The 22,794-nt window shown below is 35.2% G+C and overlaps 1 protein-coding gene across 18 annotated transcripts in view; it reads right to left on the bottom strand.

The window, feature by feature from the left end:
• Window positions 1-22,794, bottom strand: part of PAM (peptidylglycine alpha-amidating monooxygenase) — a 278,511-nt gene that overhangs the window by 1,702 nt on the left and 254,015 nt on the right. For 6 of the 18 annotated variants that reach the window (XM_005557444.4, XM_005557445.4, XM_065546598.1 and 3 more), the window contains 7 exons: window positions 22,091-22,163; window positions 20,331-20,541; window positions 19,705-19,905; window positions 17,474-17,589; window positions 10,554-10,653; window positions 8,187-8,240; window positions 2,716-2,919 (listed from right to left, as the gene is read on the bottom strand). In XM_005557444.4, coding sequence (XP_005557501.3) covers window positions 2,716-2,919; window positions 8,187-8,240; window positions 10,554-10,653; window positions 17,474-17,589; window positions 19,705-19,905; window positions 20,331-20,541; window positions 22,091-22,163 — 959 coding nt within the window. The remainder of the gene's footprint in view (window positions 1-2,715; window positions 2,920-8,186; window positions 8,241-10,553; window positions 10,654-17,473; window positions 17,590-19,704; window positions 19,906-20,330; window positions 20,542-22,090; window positions 22,164-22,794) is intronic. The other 12 variants (XM_015451729.3, XM_065546597.1, XM_073993979.1 and 9 more) reach the window with 2 other exon arrangements.

The raw sequence follows: 22,794 nt of genomic DNA, 5'->3' as shown, positions 1-22,794 counted from the left end.
AAGACATACATAAAGGGCCCAAGCTGGGTTTGACTCTGCCTGTGTCTCTTACTGGCTGTGTGATCTTGATAAATTACTTCTCTGAGCTTCAGTTTTCTCCTCTGAGAAAAGAAAGATCAAGGAGAATCCCTGTCTGTAAGGCTGAGATCAGACATTGCATGTGACACATTTAGAACAGTACCTGTAGATATACAGTAAATGCTCAATAAATCACAGCTTTTTTTTAATGAGGAAAGAATTGTTACCAATAATTTGTAAAATTTTTCAATCTTTGGTTATTATAATTTAGGAATAATTGCCTTCAGCTTTACTATTTCTACTGACAGTATATGTCTTGCTTGAGAAAGCTTTGGATCCATGTATGTCGTTTCTTCTTTATGTAAGACATAAGTGAAGGGAAAGGACATGACATGCTGAGTATTCTCCAAGCATAGTAGGTGACCTACATGTTCCCAATAGGACTGCCTATCTCCATAAAGGATAGACTCTTTTTCCTTATGGAAACTCCCAATGGGTTTCATTATTTCCCTCGCTGTGTCTCTCCTGCACTCTTTCCCAGGCTTCATCACTCCCTCAAGGGGCTATGGTCAGGAAAATCAGGCCTGGGGTTGTCCTGTTAGGTCTTTAACCAGGGCTGAAGGCAGCATCATGGAAAAAGATAGCGGCAGATTAGACGAAAGGGGGAAGACAGTGATGCAGAAAGAAATAGGCAAGAAGGGAAGAAGAATCTGGTAAGACTGTTAGAAAGCCAACAAATTAGATTGTAAGTTCTGCAAGGATATTCCTTAGTTTTGTATCCCCCTGTGCCTAGCACAGTGTCTGATATGGAGTCAATACATAATAAGGAATGATGAATAAATGGAAGGTCCTTTATTAGGGTTTTTAATAACCTTAAACTGGATAAGATCTATCAAGGACAAATTTGGAAAAAACTGAGAAGCTGATCTACTACTACTGCTACATATGAAACTTCAATTTTTCTAAATAAAACCCGATCAAGTAATGGCAATTTTCTAGGGTTTGACCTGGATTTCTGCCTTCCTAACACATTCCTGTAGTCAGCATCATGTAACAGTGCTGTGTCAATGTGCTTAACAGCAAACAGAAGAGACCAAACCTTCCTTACTCCCTAGCCACTGCTTCTGCCAGATTGGGTTGGTTACCACCATTCCTGCCACCTGCCCCTAGGCCCCACTGTTCCTACTACGCTGTGTATTTATCACTGCACTTACCACCCTCTACTATAATTTTTTTGTTTCATGTCTCTTTCATATGTTATCTATTTTGTGAGCTCAGTTGATTTATTTATTCATTCTTTCAACAACAATTTATTAAACCACTAGTATCAGGAACTATTATTTGTGCTGGGGCCATATCAGTACTCAAGATATGGATTCTTTCTCATTTGAAGCATGTATATATCACCATGAAGACAATTACTATGTTTATTTCTCTTTGCCCCTACTTATGACAGTTCCAGATCTGTAACATGGACTCAATAGAAGTCCTTTTTGGGAAGAGTTAACTATATTTTTGCAGATATTTATTAATGGCAGATGGAAAGCAAAAGAAAGTCCAAGAAAAATTCCCTTTTACAACATATTAAGTTGAATTTTCTGTTTTCTGTTTCCATGCCTTTTTCTGTGTCAGGGCTTTGCCAAGGGCACTGAATCCCTGCCATGGCTGCCTTGACCTGAAATAGGATCAGATGCTGTTTCTTGATCAAATGCTCCCCGTCTCCCTGGTCCGTGGATTTCTTCCCACACACAACTACAGACTTGCTCTAGGACTTGGGGACCCAGCCAAGGGACTGCTACTGAGAGGTGAGAAGCATGATTTGGGTTATTTGTTTATTTATTTAGATGTCCTAAAATAAACTCAGCTCTTGGATCCTGTATTGTGATAATTATTTCATAAAATCCTAACTCTGGTATTAGACTCTGCCTTGTTCAGTTATGGAAGGCTGATGGTCTAAATTATGACTATTCAAAAACTATCAAATGGTTTGTTATAGAAATAATTAATTTTCCTTGAAAACTAAGGTTTAAGACAAGTGTTTTTTTAATAACTTCTTATGCCTTTTATTACATTACCAATGATTATTCATCATAACCATTGGTGGTATTAATTGAGTACTTCTTAGGTTCCAGGTATCCTGATAAATGCTTATGTACATTGTTTCATCTAATATTTGTACAACCTTGTAAGGTAACTATTTTATCCTCACTTTTTTATGAGAAAACTGGTCTGGAGAGATTAAGTAACTTGCCCATGGTCATGTAGCTAGGAGCTAGATCCAGCCTAATGGGAGAAAAACACAACCTGAAAAACTGACCCAGGTACTTTGAGGACTGGGCCTCTTCTTAACAGCAGGTATCTCCTCCTCTGGTCATTCAGCTAATTTATACTGACTCTACTACCTACAATTTCATATGGAGACATTAATTGGGCTTAAGCCAATTGCTAAAAGGTAGCATTAAAGGTTATATTTTAATCTAAATATCCAAATTTCAGAGTCTCCAGATACTATTTTTTACTGTAATATTAACTAGGGGCAATATTTGGAACACAGACAATAATGTCAAAAATGGTAGAGAGCATTAAAAACAAAAAAACAAAGACAGTGAAAAAAATCCCAAGCAAACTCCTGAGGATAATTAGGCCAAACACTCTTTCAAAGGCAGGTTCCAAGTTCACGGGGCTCATTTTACTTGCCTCCAAAGGCCCTTGATTTTTTCCACCGAATAAATATGGCAATGGCCAGCAGGACAACCACCGGAATAACCAGAAGGGTTGTAATGAGAACAACAGGTACTCCCGAGCCTGGCTCTTTGATCAGTTTCTGTTTCTCTTGCATCTTCTGTAATTCTGAGGAGGTGGGTTTGTTCTCCATTTTGGTTTCAACAACTGCCTCGGCTTCTTCAGGGAAAGAAGAGTTCACAATATTCAACTGACTCAAAGATTTCAAACCCCCCTTACCCACCCCTACCCATTCAAATCAATAACTGTTCACAAAGAACTTGTTGACTCCAGTGTACATGGGGTTCATGTTTTAATACCTGAATCTACCAAGCTGGCAGCAGGCATTGTGATTAGTTATTTCCACTGAATCGTTTTTCACCTTCAAATTAGTTTTCTTTTATTCTACCTTTAATACCCTCTTTAGCTATAATTCCACAGAATATATATCCTTTTGTAGTTTTCCAAAGGTAAAATTAACAAGGCAGTACTGTGTAAGGGAAAGAATTGGTGTGCATACTGAAATCAAACAAACCTGGGTACAAATCCCAATTCTCCTATATACTAGCCATATAACTTTGGGCAAGTTACTTAAATTATCTGGGCCATAGTAACTTCATCTATAAAATTTTAATAATAGGACCTCCTTCATAAAACTGTTGGGTGTAAATGTCTGTCATAAAAAATGCATATAATAAGTGTTTGCTTCCTTGTATATTTAGTTTAAAAATATTTTTCATGTTCAATTAATTTTTGATACTTCAAATGTATGCTGCACACATTAATGCTAGGATTACAAAAGAAAAAAGGAACTATGTCCTTTTCAGGCTCTTTTATATTGTTTTCAGCAAAATGTGAGTACAGACAGATGAACTGTATATCTTTTTGTTACTGATGAAAATAACTAACAACTATTATAATAACTAAAAGTATTCTGTAACATTGGCAGGCACTGGGTAGGTATCAAGCCTAAAGTACTGTTTGAGAAATTGATACAATGAAACTATATATATAGTTTTATATATATAAGCTGCTGCAGTGATCTTAATAACTAATGACGTGAAAATGAGGTTGAGCTTTGAGACATCCTTGCCCTACTCTAGTGTACAAAGGCTGGTAAGAACTTGCCCATACTAAAAGTTAGAACCACATTTGCAGGAAGACTCACAGGTCATACATTTCGAAATTTCAATTTCTTGGTATGCCCTTCTGCCCTACAATACAGAATGCATTGTAAAGCCTCAAGAAGATTTTGACAAAATGGTAGGGATAACACAATCAGGAAAATCTTTGGTTAATGTTTAGTAGGTATAGACTCAGCTTAGTAGCTTGCTGGACACTCCTCTGAATAAATGTTTCTCAAATTATTTAAGACACTGTCAACATAATTTATAATACAAACAGATGGTAGGTTCCAACTTTTCACTTCAACATTCTGAGCCAGCATCTTTTACAGTCTCAATGACATCTATTGAGTACTTACACCATCATCAGGCATCGTTTTCCTTTAATCATCACACCAAGCCTATGAGTAGGCACTATTATTATCATCACCATTTTGTAGATGACCTCATAGTCCTTTCCTTCCCTGTACTATGGCTAAAGGGACATTATCCTTTGTTTTCTTTTGTCCACTCAAGTGACTCTTGAAACTTGAAAGGGAGGGAAGGAAAGGAGCTGGTTCATAGACCTAGAAATGGTTCAAATATAACTTTTCTATGTCTAGTTTCTGAGGGGAATACAGGTGTGATTTCTATTCTTTCTGACCACTGATTGTTTTGTCTTTTTTTGTTTACTATAGGAAAGATATACAAAATTGCTCTATATTTAAGCTTATTCTATATTTAAAGAAGACAGTTGCAATAAATAGATCATGGGAGTAAAAAACATAGGCCAAAGATGTAGGTTGGCATTTAAGAACTTGTTCCTTTTGGAAGAAGGAGTTGTTCCTGTTTGAAGTGGGTATTACCAGAGTAGTTAGTGCCTGTCATTTAGTAAGTTTATATGCACCTAATATACAATGGGTATACTAGGTCATATCTAGTTTCATGGATAAGGCAGAACCAGAATTGGGCAACATTAAATGGAAGGAACTGTGGATGATACAGGTGAAAGACTAAAAGAATCAGTTTAGCATTCATAGAAAGTAATGAGAAGGAGGCAATGAACGTGCTAAGATATAATACATACACAGCAGTTTAGAAATTCTTGATTTTCACATCACTTCTGATATTTTGAGTGTTATCTACTAAAAATACTTAAACATCCCAACTTTTGGAACTGGCTGAAATATATTTAAGATTTAAAAGATGCTCTGTATTTTTAAAAAGGAGGCTAAAAATTTAAAATGTTCCATTCTGAAGAAAATAAACAATATTGCTAGTCTTCACAAGAGCATTTATATGTAGGGTATAATGTCTAAAACAATAGTTATAACTTAAGAGTCTAAGAATTCCACTGAAATCATGAAGAATAATCCAAATTCTGCCACTTTCACTCTTTATCCTAAATTCTTTTATTAAAAATCCCAATAATTTGGAGCATCCATGATGAATGAAGAGAGAAGAAGCTCTAAGATTAGCCAGAACACTAGGTTTCTGGAAAATAGGAAGCACCTAGAATGACCATTATTTTGTCATACAAAGTGCCAGGTATATTCTGGGTAGAATAAACATGCCTTAAAATTGTATAAGAGTGCAAGCCCTTGTAGCATCTCTATAGATATTTGGAAATAAACAAATTTTCTAAAAGCTGATGTATGACAGTTTTTCTTCTTCTTTAAAGCAATGCATTTAGAAAGGGAGGCTAGCTGCATTCCTTTGTGAGTGCACATATATATGTATGTGCAAATCTGTCTCCCCCTAACAGAAGAGAAGTCTAGAGACCACTTGGAATTGGAATAACTGGGACAGGAAGGGAAGGGCATTCTTAATACAGCAATTGTATCCCAGTTCATCACAGACAGAACTGAAGACCTGAAGGCAAATGGCATACTAGGAAGTAACTGGTTAGAGGACATGAAAAGTGCATATAGTACCAATGAGATCATTCTTTTTTTCTTAAATGTAATGTGCTTCCTTACAATGTGTTGATTACCATAAGGCCTAAAAAGCTAACTGCACTAAAGAGGTTTTTTGATTTTTTAAAAGTTTTATTGAAAGTGATTTAAGGCCATTATCATCTTATATTGGGGGGGGGTGCCTGGGGGTGAGGGCTATGCTTTGGTGAGATATTGGTATGCCTGTTTTATCTCTAGTAACTTTATTAGAAAGTTTAAATCCTTTTCATTAGTTTTTTATCGTCTCAAATTATCTTATCCTTACAACTTCCTTAGAACACTGGTTCTGAAACCTTTTTAATAGTAATTAGTTATATGACTATTCATAGTAGGGATAAGTGTTATCAAAGGCAACTCAAATTTGGGGATTTAAAATTAACATGTAACTACAAGGCTATTAAGTCTGAAACTGTGTTTTCCCTTCTCTTTTATAAAGGGTTGTTTGAATTAAACTTCGAGATATTGATAAAAAAATAAGATCTAGAAATCCAGCATGATTTACATTCCCTTTGTAATAAGAATATAATCTTAAAAAAAGGTTTAATGAGAGTCACATGGGTTCAAAGAAGAAGAGACAACTTCATCTGAGTTTGGGTAACTATGAAAACTGGACTGTCAAGGCAAGACATTTCAGTAAAATTTACTGTTTGAACTGCTGGGTTTGACCACAAAGTCAGAAGGTTTCTGACCAATTGGACTCAGTGGTGTGCACATGGGAGAGAGGAAATAGCCTATATGACAGCATTATTCATCCTTCATTGACCGGCTAAGGTGAGGTCAGTATGGCTAAGCTGTTCTCAGCAGGCCAACCAGTACCACCTAGAATTTTTTGGTGAGATCTATTTAAAAAGAAATGATCTGAGACTATTTTAAAATTCTAGAGGTTTCAGAGTAAACTATAACCATTCCCAACTTGCAGTTCTTGGAAGAATTTATAGTGAATGAACTGGTGGTATCAGTCTCTCCTCAGCAGTATAGCAATAGTGGTTAAGAGTGCAGACTTTGGTACCAAACAGATTTTGGTTTAATGCTTGATTCTAATATTTACTGTCTAATATTTACAGTAATTCTGATCCTCAATTTCCTCATATGTAAAATGGGGATAATAGCAGTTATTACAAGGTTGGCATAAGGATTAAATGTAATAATTTCTGTATAGCCCATTGTTTCTGCTCTGTAAGTGATAGCTACTATTAACAGTATGATCTTTCCCAACATTTTTATTCTAGGACAAACAGAACTTGCCAACAATTCTATATATAGCAAAGACATAACTAGGGGGACAGGAACCTTCCTTAGTATATGAGTGTGATATGAATGCCACTTCATAGTGTCACTTGGGTAGGATCTCTACAAATGCCAAACAATTGCCATTTATTTTATAATATTATATTACCCCTTGAGCTGGCTATATTTTCTTATCTGTCTACATAAAATCCTTAAACTCCCCCTTGCTGTTGCTGCTTTTCATTTCTTTTCCAGCTGCTTTGATGAGAAAAGAAAACAAGCCTAGGGTTGTGTCTGAATGTCTAGGTGAATCATTTGTGAAGCAACTAATAATGGAATCCCCTTGCTACTTAAATATTAGGTAGCATGAGAAACTCATGGCGAGTCCTTAACTGGAAATGACATGTCAAAACCCTGCAGATGTTAGAATGTACAAACATAAACTGATCCTAGGAAAGAGACAAAATAAGTTGACAGGGACTCCATATGAACCCAGTGGTTGCTTACCAATAGCTAAATCCCATTTCCCTAGTCTTGATATTATATACCAGTGATATGCTTATTTGTATATGTGTATATGTATGTAACTTTCCCCCTCTCTCCTTATAAGGCCATAAGGTCAGGTGCAGTCTCATTTCCCTTAGACCTACGATAGTGCTTTATACACAAAAGGCCCTCAGTAAATCGTGGGAGCTGAATAAGATAGAAGCTAAAGAAACAGCTAATCTTTCCATACTATTATAGCACTGACCCACCAAAGATATTTGTCATTCCTTTATATTAATAGAGCATATTAAGAAAAGGTTTTTCCAATATGCCAAATGGCATTTTTCTACCTGCTTGGGGTTAATGTACTGCCCAAAGTGGCTGACTTCTTTTCTTCTCTGAATATCTCTGGCTCACTAGTTATAGATTTATTGTATCCTCAATCACTTTCCATCACTTGAAATCAGTAATTTGAACTCATTATGACTGCTCCATTTATCAAAAAAAGAGAAGTGGCAACATACAGGTTTAAAGGCTCAGTACATAGCAGAAGTCATTGATAATTTACCAGATTATATTTTTAGCCTGGTAATTTTTTAAGTTGCAGTCAAGGGCCATAAAAGAATTCAACACAGCTAGACTTTGGTTTTATAGTAATAAGAGGAATCTGACCTACCTTTGATTTCCTGGACCTCAATGCCAGCCTTTTTAACTGATCGATGTTCCACTTCTGTAACAGCACAGCAAGGAGAGAAAAAAGTCAGAATCTCCAAAAAGAACATTTGAAAATTTAACTTTGATATTAATTTTACTCAGTAGAAAATATTTCCTTAATTCATCAAATGCATTATTATATTAGAAAAGAGTTCAATGCAAACCACTAATTAAGTGGTCCATGAATCCTGGATAAAATCTCCTAGGGAAAGCTAAAATATTTCTAAGGACTTCATATTTAGAATGAGCTTTTTCTTGTAGAGTTCATAATATTGTATTATTTCTGAAAGACCAAGCAGTTCTGCTTTCATGCGTACAATATCTTAGACTGATTACTAGTTCTGCCATGTTGGGTTACCAGTCTTCTAGTTGATGTTAATGGATTTGACCAGTTAACTACAAGGATGCAAATAAATAAGACACCGATTTAATCCTCAGTGGCAGTCTTACTGTTCCAGATGTACTATTTTCCAGATTTATTGCACTCTGCTCTATGCAGAGGGCTTCTCTGTTTTGAAGTTGAATGCCATATTGCTGTGCTTTTCCACCAGGAGATGTACCAAAGTCACTTGGGAGAACTTTCTAAAATACACATAATATTCCTCTTCTTTCTGTATATCTTGAGTGGGGACTGGCCATGTGTATTGTAACAGTCCCTGCCGCAGGTAAATCAGACATGCATCTTCTGATTTTCAAACCACTAGGGTGGTATAAAGCAGGTGTCCCCAAACCCTGGGCTGTGGCCTGTTAGGAACTGGAACGCATAGCAGGAGGTGAGTGGCACCTGCGCTCTGCCTCCTGTCAGATCAGTGGTGGCATTAGATTCCAATAGGAACCTGAACCCTTTGTTGAACTGTGCATGCAAGGGATCTAGGTTGCATGATCCTTGTGGAATAGTTTTATCCTGAAACCATTCCTCTGCCCATGGTCTGTGGAAAAACTGTCTTCCATGAAACTGGTCCCTTAATGCCAAAAAGGCTGGGGATCATGGCTGGGCCTCAGACTGAAATCTTAATGAGTTCAGGAATCACATTCCTATCCATAAAATTAAGATATTGGCTAGATTTTCTTCTGAATTCTTCTCCATCTTTAAAAGTATTTGTGCATTTGTTTTTGTTCTGAAAATCCTCAGTTTAGTCATGCAGTTAGGGGTTCTCCATCTATCTTTGCCTTCTTGTCTGACCACGCCTTCTGGATCCTCTTTGACAATTCAGGTGGTGAAACAGCCACATTTGCAAGGGAAATGTGAAGCTACTGCTGGAGTGGCATAGTCCATGGGCATCTCTGCTCACTCAATCCTAACTTGGTTCTTCTTACACAACTGCAAACATTACTCAAAGGATAGTTCTGACTACAAAAGTTACCAAATTAATTGATATCCAAACCCTGTATGGTATCTGATTATGTGTTTGGACTCCTGGTTTTACTTTCCATTGCTGTAATTTGTTTTCCTGCCTTTTTATAATTTATATTTTTACTTTTATAATTAACATTTTTCTTCATAGTTTACATATCTTGTTTTTGTCCTTTATCTAAAACTACCTGTTGCAGCTCCTGATACCTCAAATTTATCATCCCCAATTATTTTCCTTACTCTCACCTTCTCCTATTTGGGCCCTGCCATGTTTTAAAAGTATTTCTGGACATTGAAGTTTGTGTCCTATCAAGCATTTGGTACACTTCAATTTAAAAAATTTATTTGTTTTAGCATGATATTAGGGGTAAAAAGTTAGTCTACTTTTTAGGGATTAAAAATGACGTCCAAATTGCAAATAGAAAACTCTAAAACTAGTTAGTGGGATCCTGATGCAGCAAATCTATACTTAGACAAAACATTTTGAGTTACATGAAAATATAGCAATTCAGTTATTTGGGAAAGCTGAAGTCCAAGCAGAAAATTTAAAGTGCTTCCTCTTTGGGATAATATGTCTCATACAGATGCTGGTATCTCTAGATGCTCAGCAGCTACTGAGAGCTAAAGGGCCATATGGGAATTATGCCTTATGGAAAGAAGTCAACCCCTCTGCTTTGCCAAAGCCCCCTCCCTCCTTCTGGAACTAAGCTGGAATTAACGTTGACTTTTAATGTAACAGACAGTACTTCAGGCATCAAGAATTTCCTGTGGAAACAAGGGGATAAGTGCCAGCAAAAAAAAAAAAAATCATGTTTCTTTCCACTTAATGGACACCAAATAGGTCTTTTAAGAACTGCTTTATACCTTGATTCCTACTCTCATCAGTAAAAAGGAAATGCAAATGTTTTTGTTTCACATGCTTTTAAGCAATCAAACTGAGGGAAAATGTGAACAATAATACTATGAAAACCATACTCTCAGTCAAAGTGAACTTCCACACAGTGTTGGTATGAGCATCTCCAATGTACACGGTCCCATCTTCAGATGCAACAATATCATGAGGCATATCAAAGTGCTGCCAAAAGAAGAAGCCACACATTAAAGTGGTGAGCCTTTACTTGAATCCTTCATGAAAAGGCAGAAAAACAAAGCAAAGTCAACAACAAAACATACTGCTCAAACCAAAGCAAAATATTTCCTATTGAAGCAACTCAAGGCTGAAGGGAGTCATTCATTCATTCATGCCTTGGGTACTGACTCTTCCAGACATAATTCTAAACATTGAGAAATGCTAAGGAACCCCCACCACTGACTTTCAAGTCTTTTAAGTGTTAAAATTTACAGGTAGATTATTTTTTACAATACTGTTTACTTGGTGTTACATTATGTCTAGTTACTTATATTGATTTTTGCCTTCAAGTTTCTTCTACCTTTTAATAACTATCAAATTTACTTTTTAAAATTTGTACAAGTAAAGTCTAGGTATTAATTTTTATTATTCCCATCAAGCTATCATGTGCTACCTTAAAAACTATTTGTGTATTATCGATAAGAAAAATCATTTCAGAGATTTGGGACATTTAATTTTTTGAAATATATACTAAGAGATATGTAGCAATGTAGGGTTTTATACTCTTGAAGTCTTATGCTTGTGATGTTTTCAGTCAGCAAAGGAAACAAATTGAGTGTTACCTCCAAGTATTTCCTGGGCTTTTGTCCCTACTTCAGATGTTCTGCATTTTAATATATCTTTCTCTATTTCAAATCACTGTCATCTCCATTATGAAGACACAAGAGACAGGGGAGATCCTTTTGTGACTTTCTTTTAGGGGTCACCAAACTAGTTCTTGGAAGAGAAGGCTTAAAATGTTGTGCTGCTAATTTCCATCTGTCTCTGGAAGCCTCCAAAGGTGCCCTGGATCTGGCAGTTGGCAGGATATAGATAACATCTGTCACCTTTGAGGCCAGAAGTCCTGCCTGGATACACAGTTATCAAAAATATAACTACTGAGTATCCAGACTGTGGGCTTATCAGCCAACATCTGCCTACCTGATGTACTGAGTTCAAAGGGAACTAATGAGACAAACTACTGTTCCTAGCTCAGTTTAGGTGGAGCAGAAGAATACATGCTCTGGAGATACTATTGTACTTTAGAAATCATCAAGTTTATCACACTGAAAAGAAAAATGAGATAGCTGTGCCAAGGAGTCGCATTTTTTTCATACTTTCAAATAAGCTGTGACAAATGTGTAGAGAAAAACAGAGTCAGAAATCAAAATGCTGCGTTGCTGAAATCCTGCAGGCTTGTCATTAAATGTTCATCTTTTTTGGGAGGTTCAGTTAATGGATGGCAAAAGACTACCAAATGATAGGCCACTCCTGTTCTATACTGTAATATATTCTTAGAAGTTTCTTTGTAAAACATATGGTTGTAGGATACTTCATATTTTCTGATAGGAAAAATATAATGATTGGGAAATAAAGGTGAGGAAGGAATGTGTAAACTATTCGCTGGCTAAGAACTTTGCTTTACATAAATCACAATATGTCATAAATTCAAGGCAACAACAATAATAAACCTTTATTAGTGGCTCTCAAATGAGAGAGCCACTAATCTGTATTTCTAGCAGAACCTTGGTCCCACTGATCCACGGAGCCAAAGGTTCTGCTAGAAATACAGTACTTTGGGGCCACTATAGGAACTCAGGGAGGGGCTTAGTAGATGCAATCAGAAGAACTCAGTTGTAATCTTTTCAATGAACTGTTCTACTGCTTTGTGTCATTTGAAACAAAATTATGTTGTTAAATTTTAAGACCAAGCTTTAGTATTTTTAGAGCTACACAGATTTAAAGATCTTCTAATCTAGCCTTTGCAGACTATTCTTTTAAAGTACCCCCAGCAAAATAAAATTGACATGAGAAAAGCATGATAGTATCTTCACCAGGCATCTGGTGACAAAGCCTGGAGCAAACTGCCTTCAAAATCTTGTATTTTATTTTAAAAACTCCTAAGGAAAGTTGTGTTCTATTCCATAGCATAACAATGTTTACTTTAACATAGTAAGTTTAAATCTACTTAATATTAAGTAAAACAGTTCTTCTAAGTTGCACAATGTTCATGTTGTGGCTTAATATAGCCCTTGGCATACCAATGTGCACTTCAGGAACGAAAAAGTTAAGCACATTTCAAAGTCAGAAAGACCTAGGTTTGAGATCCACGTATGCTACTCCATGTAATCTGAACAAGTAATTTAACTTAGGTGAACTTTTCAGCTCAAGTACTGTCATTTTAATCATCACTGTGAAGGTTGGAAAAACAACATAAATCTGGGCTCGCTTTATTTTTCTTTCGATATGGAAGGCTGGGGATCATTCTCTTCCTTTTCCATATGAGCTGCTACACAGAAGATGACAAAAAATGCCTGTCTGAACAGTGTGTATAAAAGCAGATATTGAGGGACCACAAACCTTTCCTTTGATTACAGGGGGAATGACTTGGGGATTGACAATGTGTATTTTTCTCTCACAGCTTTTTGATAACATCTGATAGACCCATTTTCTCTATTGTCCTACTGTCTAAGCTTCCCTGCACAGACATAAAAACAGAGTCCCTACATTCAGATGGAAACATCTCTAAAGAATGTAATAAACATCTCTAAAGAATGTAATAGAGAACTGAAACGTAAGAGGAGATAAGGAGTGGATATGCACAAACAGAAGCACAACCTCCTTATGTAAAACTTGACCTTTGACGTGAAGAGGGATCTCTTTTTACACAGGAGTCAATAGACCATATTATTTCCTTCACCCAAAATTAATCTTTGTGATAATAATCTAATTAAATGAAAATTCTGAGAGATTTATAAACTGATTTCAGTTTACTGTGTCAACACAGAATATATTTCTATGTTTTGGTGCAATATCAAGTCTTATTTACTGAAAGGAAAAGCAAACTTCATCTTGGAGTGAGACTGTCTTTTCAAGTTTGCTGAATTGACCCACATATTGTGACTCATTCTTTGCCTAACATCTGATGAAGTCACAATGCTTTGGAAATTTTAATTGAGATTTAAACTCCTCAGATTTTTATGAGGTTAAGGCTCATTTAGCCTCTTGCTTAGCACTTAGTTTTGATTTCTAGATGCATATTTAAATTAAAAGTTAATATCCTGGTTGACACAGTACATTATCATTAAAAGAACGAGCAAGGCAAACACTCCACTAATACAAAGCAAAGAACTGAGAGAAAGTTAAGCATCTCACTTCCTTTATCAACAGACAGGAGGAAGTTAGCTCAAAGGGGCACAGTAATGAAGACTGGATAATCAATAAGGATCTGAAAAACTGGAAATAAAATATTATCAGTGTAATGAATTTCTTTCTGCAGGGCTGCTATGCTTTGAGATTTCATTGCCTGTTGCTTTTCTGGTGAAATATTTCTAGAAAAATTTTATTTGTTTATATAAATAGAAACCTAAAGAAAGGAATTTATACTGGAATCTTTAGTTTAGATTCCTTTTGGTTATATTCAGATCCTGTTACTATGGCTAAAAGCTCCAGTGAAGAAAAGGCTGTGTCTCTTTCACCCTTATACCCTTATTCACCTTTGTACCCTTAGTACCTAGCATAATGCCTGACACAGAGTAAGTATTAAATGCATATCTCTGAAATAAAATTTGATAAACACCAGACTAGCTGTCGGTATTCTAACAGACAAATTTCTATGAATAAAACATTGAAGCATTTTACTTTCACCACTGTTACTCATCATAGTACTGGAAGTCTTAGCTAGAGCAATCAGACAAGAAAAAGAAATAAAGGACATCAAATTGGAAAGGAAGGAGTCAAATTATCCTTGTTTGCAGATGATATGATATGATATTTGGAAAACCCTAAAGACTCCACCAAAAAAACTATTAGAAGTGATAAATTCAGTAAAGGTGCAGGATACAAAATTAACATAAAAAATCAGCAGCATTTTTATATGCCAATGTGAACAATCTGAAAAAGAAATAGAAAATGTAATCCTATTTACAATGGCCAAAAATAAAATTAAATACCTAGGAACTAACCAAATAAGTGAAAGATCTCTACAATGAAAACCATAAAATGCTGATGAAAAATACTGAAGAGGACACACACAAGAAGGGAAGATATTCCATGTTCATGGATTGGAAGAATCAATATTGTTAAAATGTCCATATACCCAAAGCAATCTGCAGATTCAATGCACTCACTATCCAAATATCAATATTCTTCACAGTAATGAAAAAAATTCTAAAATTTATATGAAATCACAAAAGACCCAGAATAGCCAAAGCTAACCTGAGCAAAAAGAACAAAACTGGAGGAGTCATATTACCTGACTTCAAATTATACTACAGAGCTATGTAACCAAAGCAGCATGGTACTGCCACAAAAACAGACACATAGACCAATGGAATCACATAGAGAACCCAGAAAAAAAATCCACCCACCTACAGTGAACTCATTTTTGACAAAGTTTCCAAGAACATACATTGGGGAAAGAACAGTCTCTTCAATAAATGGTGCTGAGAAAACTGGATATCCACATGCAGAAGAATGATACTTGATCCCTGTCTCTCACTTTATACAAAAATCAAGTCAAAATGGATTAAAGAGTTAAATCTAAGACCTCAAACTGTGTGTAATTACCACAAGAAAACATTGGGGAAACACTCCAGGACATTTGTCTGGGCAAATTTTTTTTTGAGTAATACCCTACAAGCACAGGCAACCAACGCAAAAATAGACAAATGAGATCACATCAAGTTAAAAAGTGTCTGCACAGCAAAGGAAACAATCAACCATGTGAAGAGACAACCCACAGAATGAGAAAAACAAATTGCAAACTACCCATCTAACAAGGGATTAATAACCACAATATATAAGGAACTCAAACAACTCTATAGTAAAAAAATCTAACAATCCAATTTAAAAAATGGGCAAAATATTTGAATAGACATTTTTCAAAAGAAGACATACAAATGGCAAACAGACATATGGAAAAGCGCTCAACATCACTGATCATCAGAGAAATGCAAATCGAAACTATAATGAGATATCATCTAACTCCAGTTAAAATGACTTTCATCTAAAAGTCAGGCAATAACAAATGCTGATGAGGATGTGGAGAAAAGGGAACCATTGTATACTGTTGGTGGGAATGTAAATTAGTAAAACTATATCGAACAGTTTGGAGGTTCCTCAAAAAACTAAAAGTAGAGCTATCATATAAGCCAGCAATCCCATTGCTGGTTATATGCCCAAAGAAAGCAAATCAGTATATCAAAGAGCTATCTGCATTCCCACATTTGTTGCAGCGCTGTTCACAATAGCCAAGATTTGGAAGCAACCTAAGTGTCTGTCAACAGATAAATGGACAAAGAAAATGTGGTACATATACACAATGGAGTATTATTCAGCCACAAAAAGAATAAGACTCTGTCATTTGCAATAACATGGATGGAACTGGAGATCATTATAAATGAAATAAGCCAGGCACAGAAAGACAAACATCACATGTTCTCAATTATTTGTGGGATCTAAAAAAACAATCGAACTCATAGATATATAGAACAGAAGGATGGTTACCAGAGCCCGGAAGGGTGCTGGGCAGTGTGTGAGTGTGTGAGAGAGAATGTATGTGTGTGTGTGTGTGTGGCGGGGGGTTAGGTGGGGATGGTTAATCAGAATGATTTTTTAAAATCAGAATGAATAAGACCTAGTATTTGATAGCACAACAATAGGACTATATTCAATAATAATTTAATTGTACCTTTTAAAATAACTGAAAGAGTATAATTGGATTGTTGTAACACAAAGGATAAATGCTTGAGGGGATGGATACCCAATTTTCTATGATGTGATTATTACACATTGCATACCTGTGCTAAAATATCTCATGTACCCCATAAATATAAACATGTACTGTGTAACCACAAAAATTAAACATTAAAATTTAATTAAAAGTAAAATATAATATTGAAGCATTTTAAAGTTTTTTAAATTAGCAAATCTCGTATCTTAGAAATAATATAACATTATAAGTGTCAGGATATAAACTTGGTTCAGTAGCTGATGATAGTTGCATTTTGATCCAATTAAAACCAATGAATCTTTACATGTTTTGAAGAATAACACTTATTTGCAGCATTTTAGCAGATTGAATTTTCTAAATTTGATATACTCCAAGCACATTCATACAGTGTAGAGAACATTCTGATCACTCTGGCAATCATACCGCAGAGAAAGTACACTGAGAAGACAGAAGGGCCATGGGCACACTGAACACAGTTGCTGTGTTTATAAAAAGCATGTTAGAATAAACAGTGGGAAAATACTTTTGAAGCCAAAAGTAGCTTTTAGTTTCTTAACTAAACCAAATCTTTAGAACTTGAATAAATTCCAGGAAGTGCTATTTTCAAGTCTTGTTGCTTAGTACCGTCATAGCAATAAAGAAAGCAAACAAGATTTCTGTTGGGTCTAAGAGAACTATAAGAGTACACTTAACATGTGATGTTTTCTCTACTTGGATGAAACCAGAAAGAGACTGATTTATTTTTTGTATTCTACTATAGTGAATTTAAAAACCTGCCATCATATGCAGGTGCAGTTTCTACTAAGAACCTTAGAACTGCACACAGGCTAATTTGCATCTGAAGAAACTGATCTAGGAATAGACAAGGACATTTATTCTAAATAAAATATAAAATAAAAAATAAAATAGAACACTCCCATCAACTTTGCTAAGAAAGTTACCACATCTTCTCAAAGGTTTTTCTAAAACTATTCAAGTGCAGATTGAACGCCAAGATTTATATTTTAGTTTTCTTCTCAAGAAAATTGAAACCTAGACAATATATGTAAATACCTTGCGCACTGGCTTGAAGATGTCTATAATTTCCCCACTGGAAAAGTTCATCACAAATCCTTGTACAGGTTCTTGGTCCCCAAAATGAGGCTTCCCATTCACTGCGAAGAGCAAGCCTGCCACAGCAAATCCAGTTAACCTTTCTTTAAAATATGGGCAAGAATGGACTTCTAATATATCCACATGTAGTAGGCAAACAATAAATTTAGGGTCAAGCTGGTCCCTACAATTGGCAACAAAAGTAGAATATAAAATAGTGTCTCCTCCTGAGTAACCAGATCAGTGGTAAACAGGTTAGTGGACTAACCTCCTTGTAATAGGAAAATCAGGAACTGAAATGTGTGTTCCACTTGGAAAGTCAGTAGAAATCAGGAATACATAGATATTGATATATAGATATAATATGCATATATAGCTATTACAGGCATCCTAAATAGGAATTGGGGAAAGTCAGGTTATTTAGGCCAATAATTTTGGAGTCTCAGATCTTTTAAAAAATAAGTAATATTTGCCATAGCTACATGGAAAATCCAAGAGAAAATCAAAGAAAATAACTGAAGTTATAGTCTATATAGAACAATCTGATTTTAAACAACTGGAATTTGAAAACATGAGATGTATATTTCAGATTATCAAATACATATTTTTCCTTAATTAAAAAGGCCATATTTTTAATTTTCACACCATGAATATACTTTGTAGTAAAATTATATTTCCTAACACAATACTATTTATTCAGAACAATGAAAATGGTGATGTTTACATTAATAAATAATTCAGATGATTGAACCACTACATTTTCAAAGAATTAAAACGTAATAAAGTAGACACAATGCTAAGCCACCATTTAAGATACTTTCATTATTCTTGAAGGGTTATAGTTTTTTCTAGGATGTACTATAAAAAAACTATAAACATCAATTACTATTGTGCAAAATTATAGAGAAAATTATCTTTTGCTTAGATTCTGTTCTTAACCAGATTCCTTCTCAACTGATAATTTTCTTCTTATGTTTAATTTATTTTTGTTTATTATGAACATGATCACCCTCTTTATTAAGAAAATGGTCCTGACAAATTTTTCTTTAAATGTGCGGTAAACCAACCTAAGGAATCATAGTTGTGAGAACCTCTTATTAGTTTTTCTTTATTCCTTGAGGAAGCCAAATTTGCTCTCTATCCAATAACCTGAGTCCCTTGATTTTATGTCCTAAATAAGTTGGGGGGCTGCTTGGTCCAGACAGTAGCCATATGTAACTTAAAAGAAACATAAATATTGCAGTAATACCTATAAATAGTCAATGCGACTTTGATACAGGTATAAATATTTTTATTAAAATATATTGTGCCCTTTAATTGTGAATTTTTCAAAAATTCCTCCTGTTATTGATCTCATTTCACTCCATTGTGAAAAGAGTATATTTTCAATGTTTTCACCATAAAAATATGGTGAGTATGTGAGGTGATGGGTTTGCTAATTAGCCTTAGTCATTACACATTGTAAACATACATCAAAATATCACATTGTACTCTACAAATATATACAATTATGTCAATTACAATTTTAGAAATATTGTAATAATTGTATGTACATTTCAGAAATTAAATATATTTTCAGTAGTTCATTATTTAAAGAAAATATGGTAAGTTGTTTTGTAATATGTTATATGTATTTTATTAGTCTGACTTATTTTTCAGATTTTCTTAAAGTCAAGAAAATCTGTTATGAAAATGAGAAAAAAGTTCAAGATTTTGATTATTTATCGTCGTATTGAGGCATAAGCCACACTTATTTTTACATATTTTATCTTTTAAAAAAATTGGTCACTACTGTTTTTAAAAATGTGAAACGAGTATTTTGAATACTGATTTTATCACATATATGCCATCTGTTGATGTGTGAAGACAAATGTTAATTATTTAGTACTGGAGCAGATGATCATAATTAAGAGAAAATGAAAATCAATGTTTGGGAACATTTTTAACCCCTTACAAACGGTGTTAAATCCTTTGAGTTCTTCATTGTTTCTGTACAATGAATAGTGGTACTTTAATCAAAACTGAGTTAGAACACACTAACAGTTTTAAGATACTTTTAAGATGTGAAATATAATGTATCTTCAACCTCCAACAAGAAAGGAAATTTATAAAAAGAGCACATTAAGATAAAACAATTTTTAAGGATAGAGTACAGTTGGACAGAAGACAACAAACATATTAAGATGAAATACCTGGTATATATGAAATTGCAAATACATTTCTTCCAAATGATGAATGCTTAATCTCTCTCACAAATTCTTTGGTGTCAGTTTTAAAACACTGGATCCGAGCATTTTCCCGGTCTGCCACACATAATTGGCCCAAATGAGGCACAAGGGCCAAGCTGTGAGGAACGGTGAACTGGCCTGGCAGAGGACTGCTCCCTGAAGACTCTGCAGAACAAAGAAAAGCCTTAGATACACAACTTAAAAAATCACCCAAAGTTTGACTCTCTAGTATGTTTCTAAATTCATGATAGTAAACCATTAAATGCCTGGAGCCAGGGGAAAGATAAGGTAAAGCAGTTTATAAGTTTATTTTATAATGTCTTTTACCCACAAATGCATTACAGATTTTCTCCCTATTTGGACAGTTTTTTGGTGCATGCATTATTTTCCTTGTAAGACGTGTGTGTGTGTGTGTGTGTGTGTGTGTGTGTGTGTGTGTGTCAAGCTAACTGGATGCACACAATGACCCAGGTTACAATGACCCTGTAGGGGACAATTACAGCTTAAAGAATGTGAGTGGTGGCCAGTATTGAGTTCCCAGTGATGCTGGCTAAGAATTACAATTAGAGATTAAGAGTCTTATTGGGTACCTTCTCCCCACTGTGTGATGAACTCTCCACTTGGTGAAAACTGCACAATCCTGCTGTTGCAGTAACCATCTGATACATAAATGGCTCCAGTGCCTGGATCCACAGCCACATCAGTGGGTTGACAGAAGTGATTCTGGTCACTGCCTGGTTGCATGCTCCTTCCCAAGATTAATATAGGGCCTTCTTTATTGTTTGGATCCAGTTTGAACACCTTTTTAAAAAGGAACAAAAGCCTTACCTACTTTTCATGGTTATTAGTGATTTATGCCCACATGACTAAGACCACTTTCACAAGCAATTGGAGTAGAAGCTCCCAGAGATTTATTTAAAATAAGATATTAATACATTTTACAACTGAATGGGATCCTAGAAATCATCTGGTCTGGTTCCTTCATTTGATAATAAAGCCTATGAAGATTAAGTGATTTGCTCAAGATCACCCGGTTAATTAGTGGTGAATGGAGACCAGTACATGGATACCCAGTTCCGTCCACCCTGATGTTTCCTTTTTGTCTTTCCTTAGCTAATACTACAATGCATTCCAGGTAATACATGAGCAATAAATGTTTACTGAGATGATGTTTTCCAAGTTATTTGCCACCTATTCATAAAAAGCGTATTACACTTGATATAACTTCTTTTAAAAATAACACAAATTTGACTTTTTATATATAAATATACATTTACTAGAGGCCTAGCCTCAATTTATAGAAGATTAAGGCAGTTTAAGAAAAAACCAAAAACATAAGTGAAAAAATAGAAATAAGACTTAGGGCCAGGCGCGATGGCCACATCTGTAATTACAGCACTTTGCAAGGCTGAGGTGGGTGGATTGCATGAGTCCAGGAATTCAAGACCAGCCTGGGCAACATGGCAAAATCCCATCTCTACAAAAAATTTTAAAAAATTAGCCGAGTATGCTGGTGTGTGACTGTGGTCCCAGCTACTTGGGAGGCTAAGGTGGGAGGATCACCTCAGCCTGGGAGGTGGAGGCTGTAGTGAGCTGAAATCGTGCCACTGCACTCCAGCCTAAGGGACAGAGTGAGACCCTGTCTCAAACAACAACAACAACAGTTAGGAACAGAGGGAATAAAGACAAATACAGACACTTAAGAAAATGGTTGGGAGGGCCCATGTAGTTATTTGAGTGAAGCTTCACATCTGGCCCAAGGGACAAGTGTGACTTCATCATTTATATACTAGCTTTTCCTAGCATTGAGTTCTAAAAGAAATATTTCAGATGTGGATTGTTATGGACTGAATGCTTGTGTCTCAAATCCAAATTCACATGTTGAAATCCTAACCCCCAATATGATGGTAACACAAAGTGGGACCTTTGGGAGGTAATCAGGACAAAAATGTAGAGTTCTCATGAATGGGATTAGTGCCATAAGAAGAGGTAACAGAGATTACTGTCACTCTCTCTCTCTGACCATGCAAGGATACTATGAGAAATTAGCAACCTATAATCCAGAAGAGGGCCCTCGCTAGAACTCAACCGTGCTGGCACCCTGTTCTTGGGACTTCCAGACTCTAGACCTGTGAGAAACAAATTTCTGTTGTTTATAAGCCACCCAGTCTATAGTACTTTGTTATAACATGCTGAACTAAGACATGGCTGCTCTATTTTCTTGCTATAACTTACTGGGTCACAGAAGAAAAAACAAACATACAAACAAAAAAACCCATAGAACTCCAGAGCATTTCAAAAGCATAATTCTGTTAGCTTCTAATTTGAATATTACCAAAAGGACGACTACCTGATGGAGAGCCACGTCTGTGACCCAATAATTACCATCTTTATCTATACTCAAGCCATGTGGCAAGTAAAACCTGCAAAATAAAAATACTTGTGTTAATTACAAAAATATTTGTGTTAATTTACTCTCAAGGCATATGTGACAGAAATTTTTCTAATTTCTCTGTAAAGACAATACAAAGTTATAAATTGATAAATGTATACTTGCATTAGTATAGAAAAGACCAAAATGAATTGTTAAAAAAACTGTTATAATAAGATTTCCTTGTCACAAACCTTAAGTAGTATTTAATAGTATTAAAATTTATAAATTAAGCCTACATATAAATTACAAATGTTTATGAAAAAGTATGGTATATTAGAGAAAACAATATTAGTTTAAAAACAGGTTCTAAGGTCATAAATATTAACATCTTACAAATATGTATAAAACTGTCTTAAGAAACATAAATGGATTGATATAGTTTGAGGTTAAAAGATGTTGCAAGGAAATGTAATGTGTTAATATAAACTATTAGATAATATAACTCAAAGGCTTTAAAGAGTGCCTATTAAAGACAGTAAAACCCACAGCACATAACTTTCAGCCAACATGGGCTGTGAATATGTAAGCAAAGTGAAATAGTGAGCCAGACAAACATTAGAGAAGGTTAATCTGGCAAATCAATCTTAATAATCTGGGTAAGGAACTTGGACTGAGCTAAG

This window comes from Macaca fascicularis, chromosome 6, assembly GCF_037993035.2.
Source record: "Macaca fascicularis isolate 582-1 chromosome 6, T2T-MFA8v1.1".
NCBI classification, from domain to species: Eukaryota; Metazoa; Chordata; class Mammalia; order Primates; family Cercopithecidae; genus Macaca; species Macaca fascicularis.
Note: the sequence above shows the minus strand (reverse complement) of the source record. Positions and strands in the feature narration are given on the sequence as shown.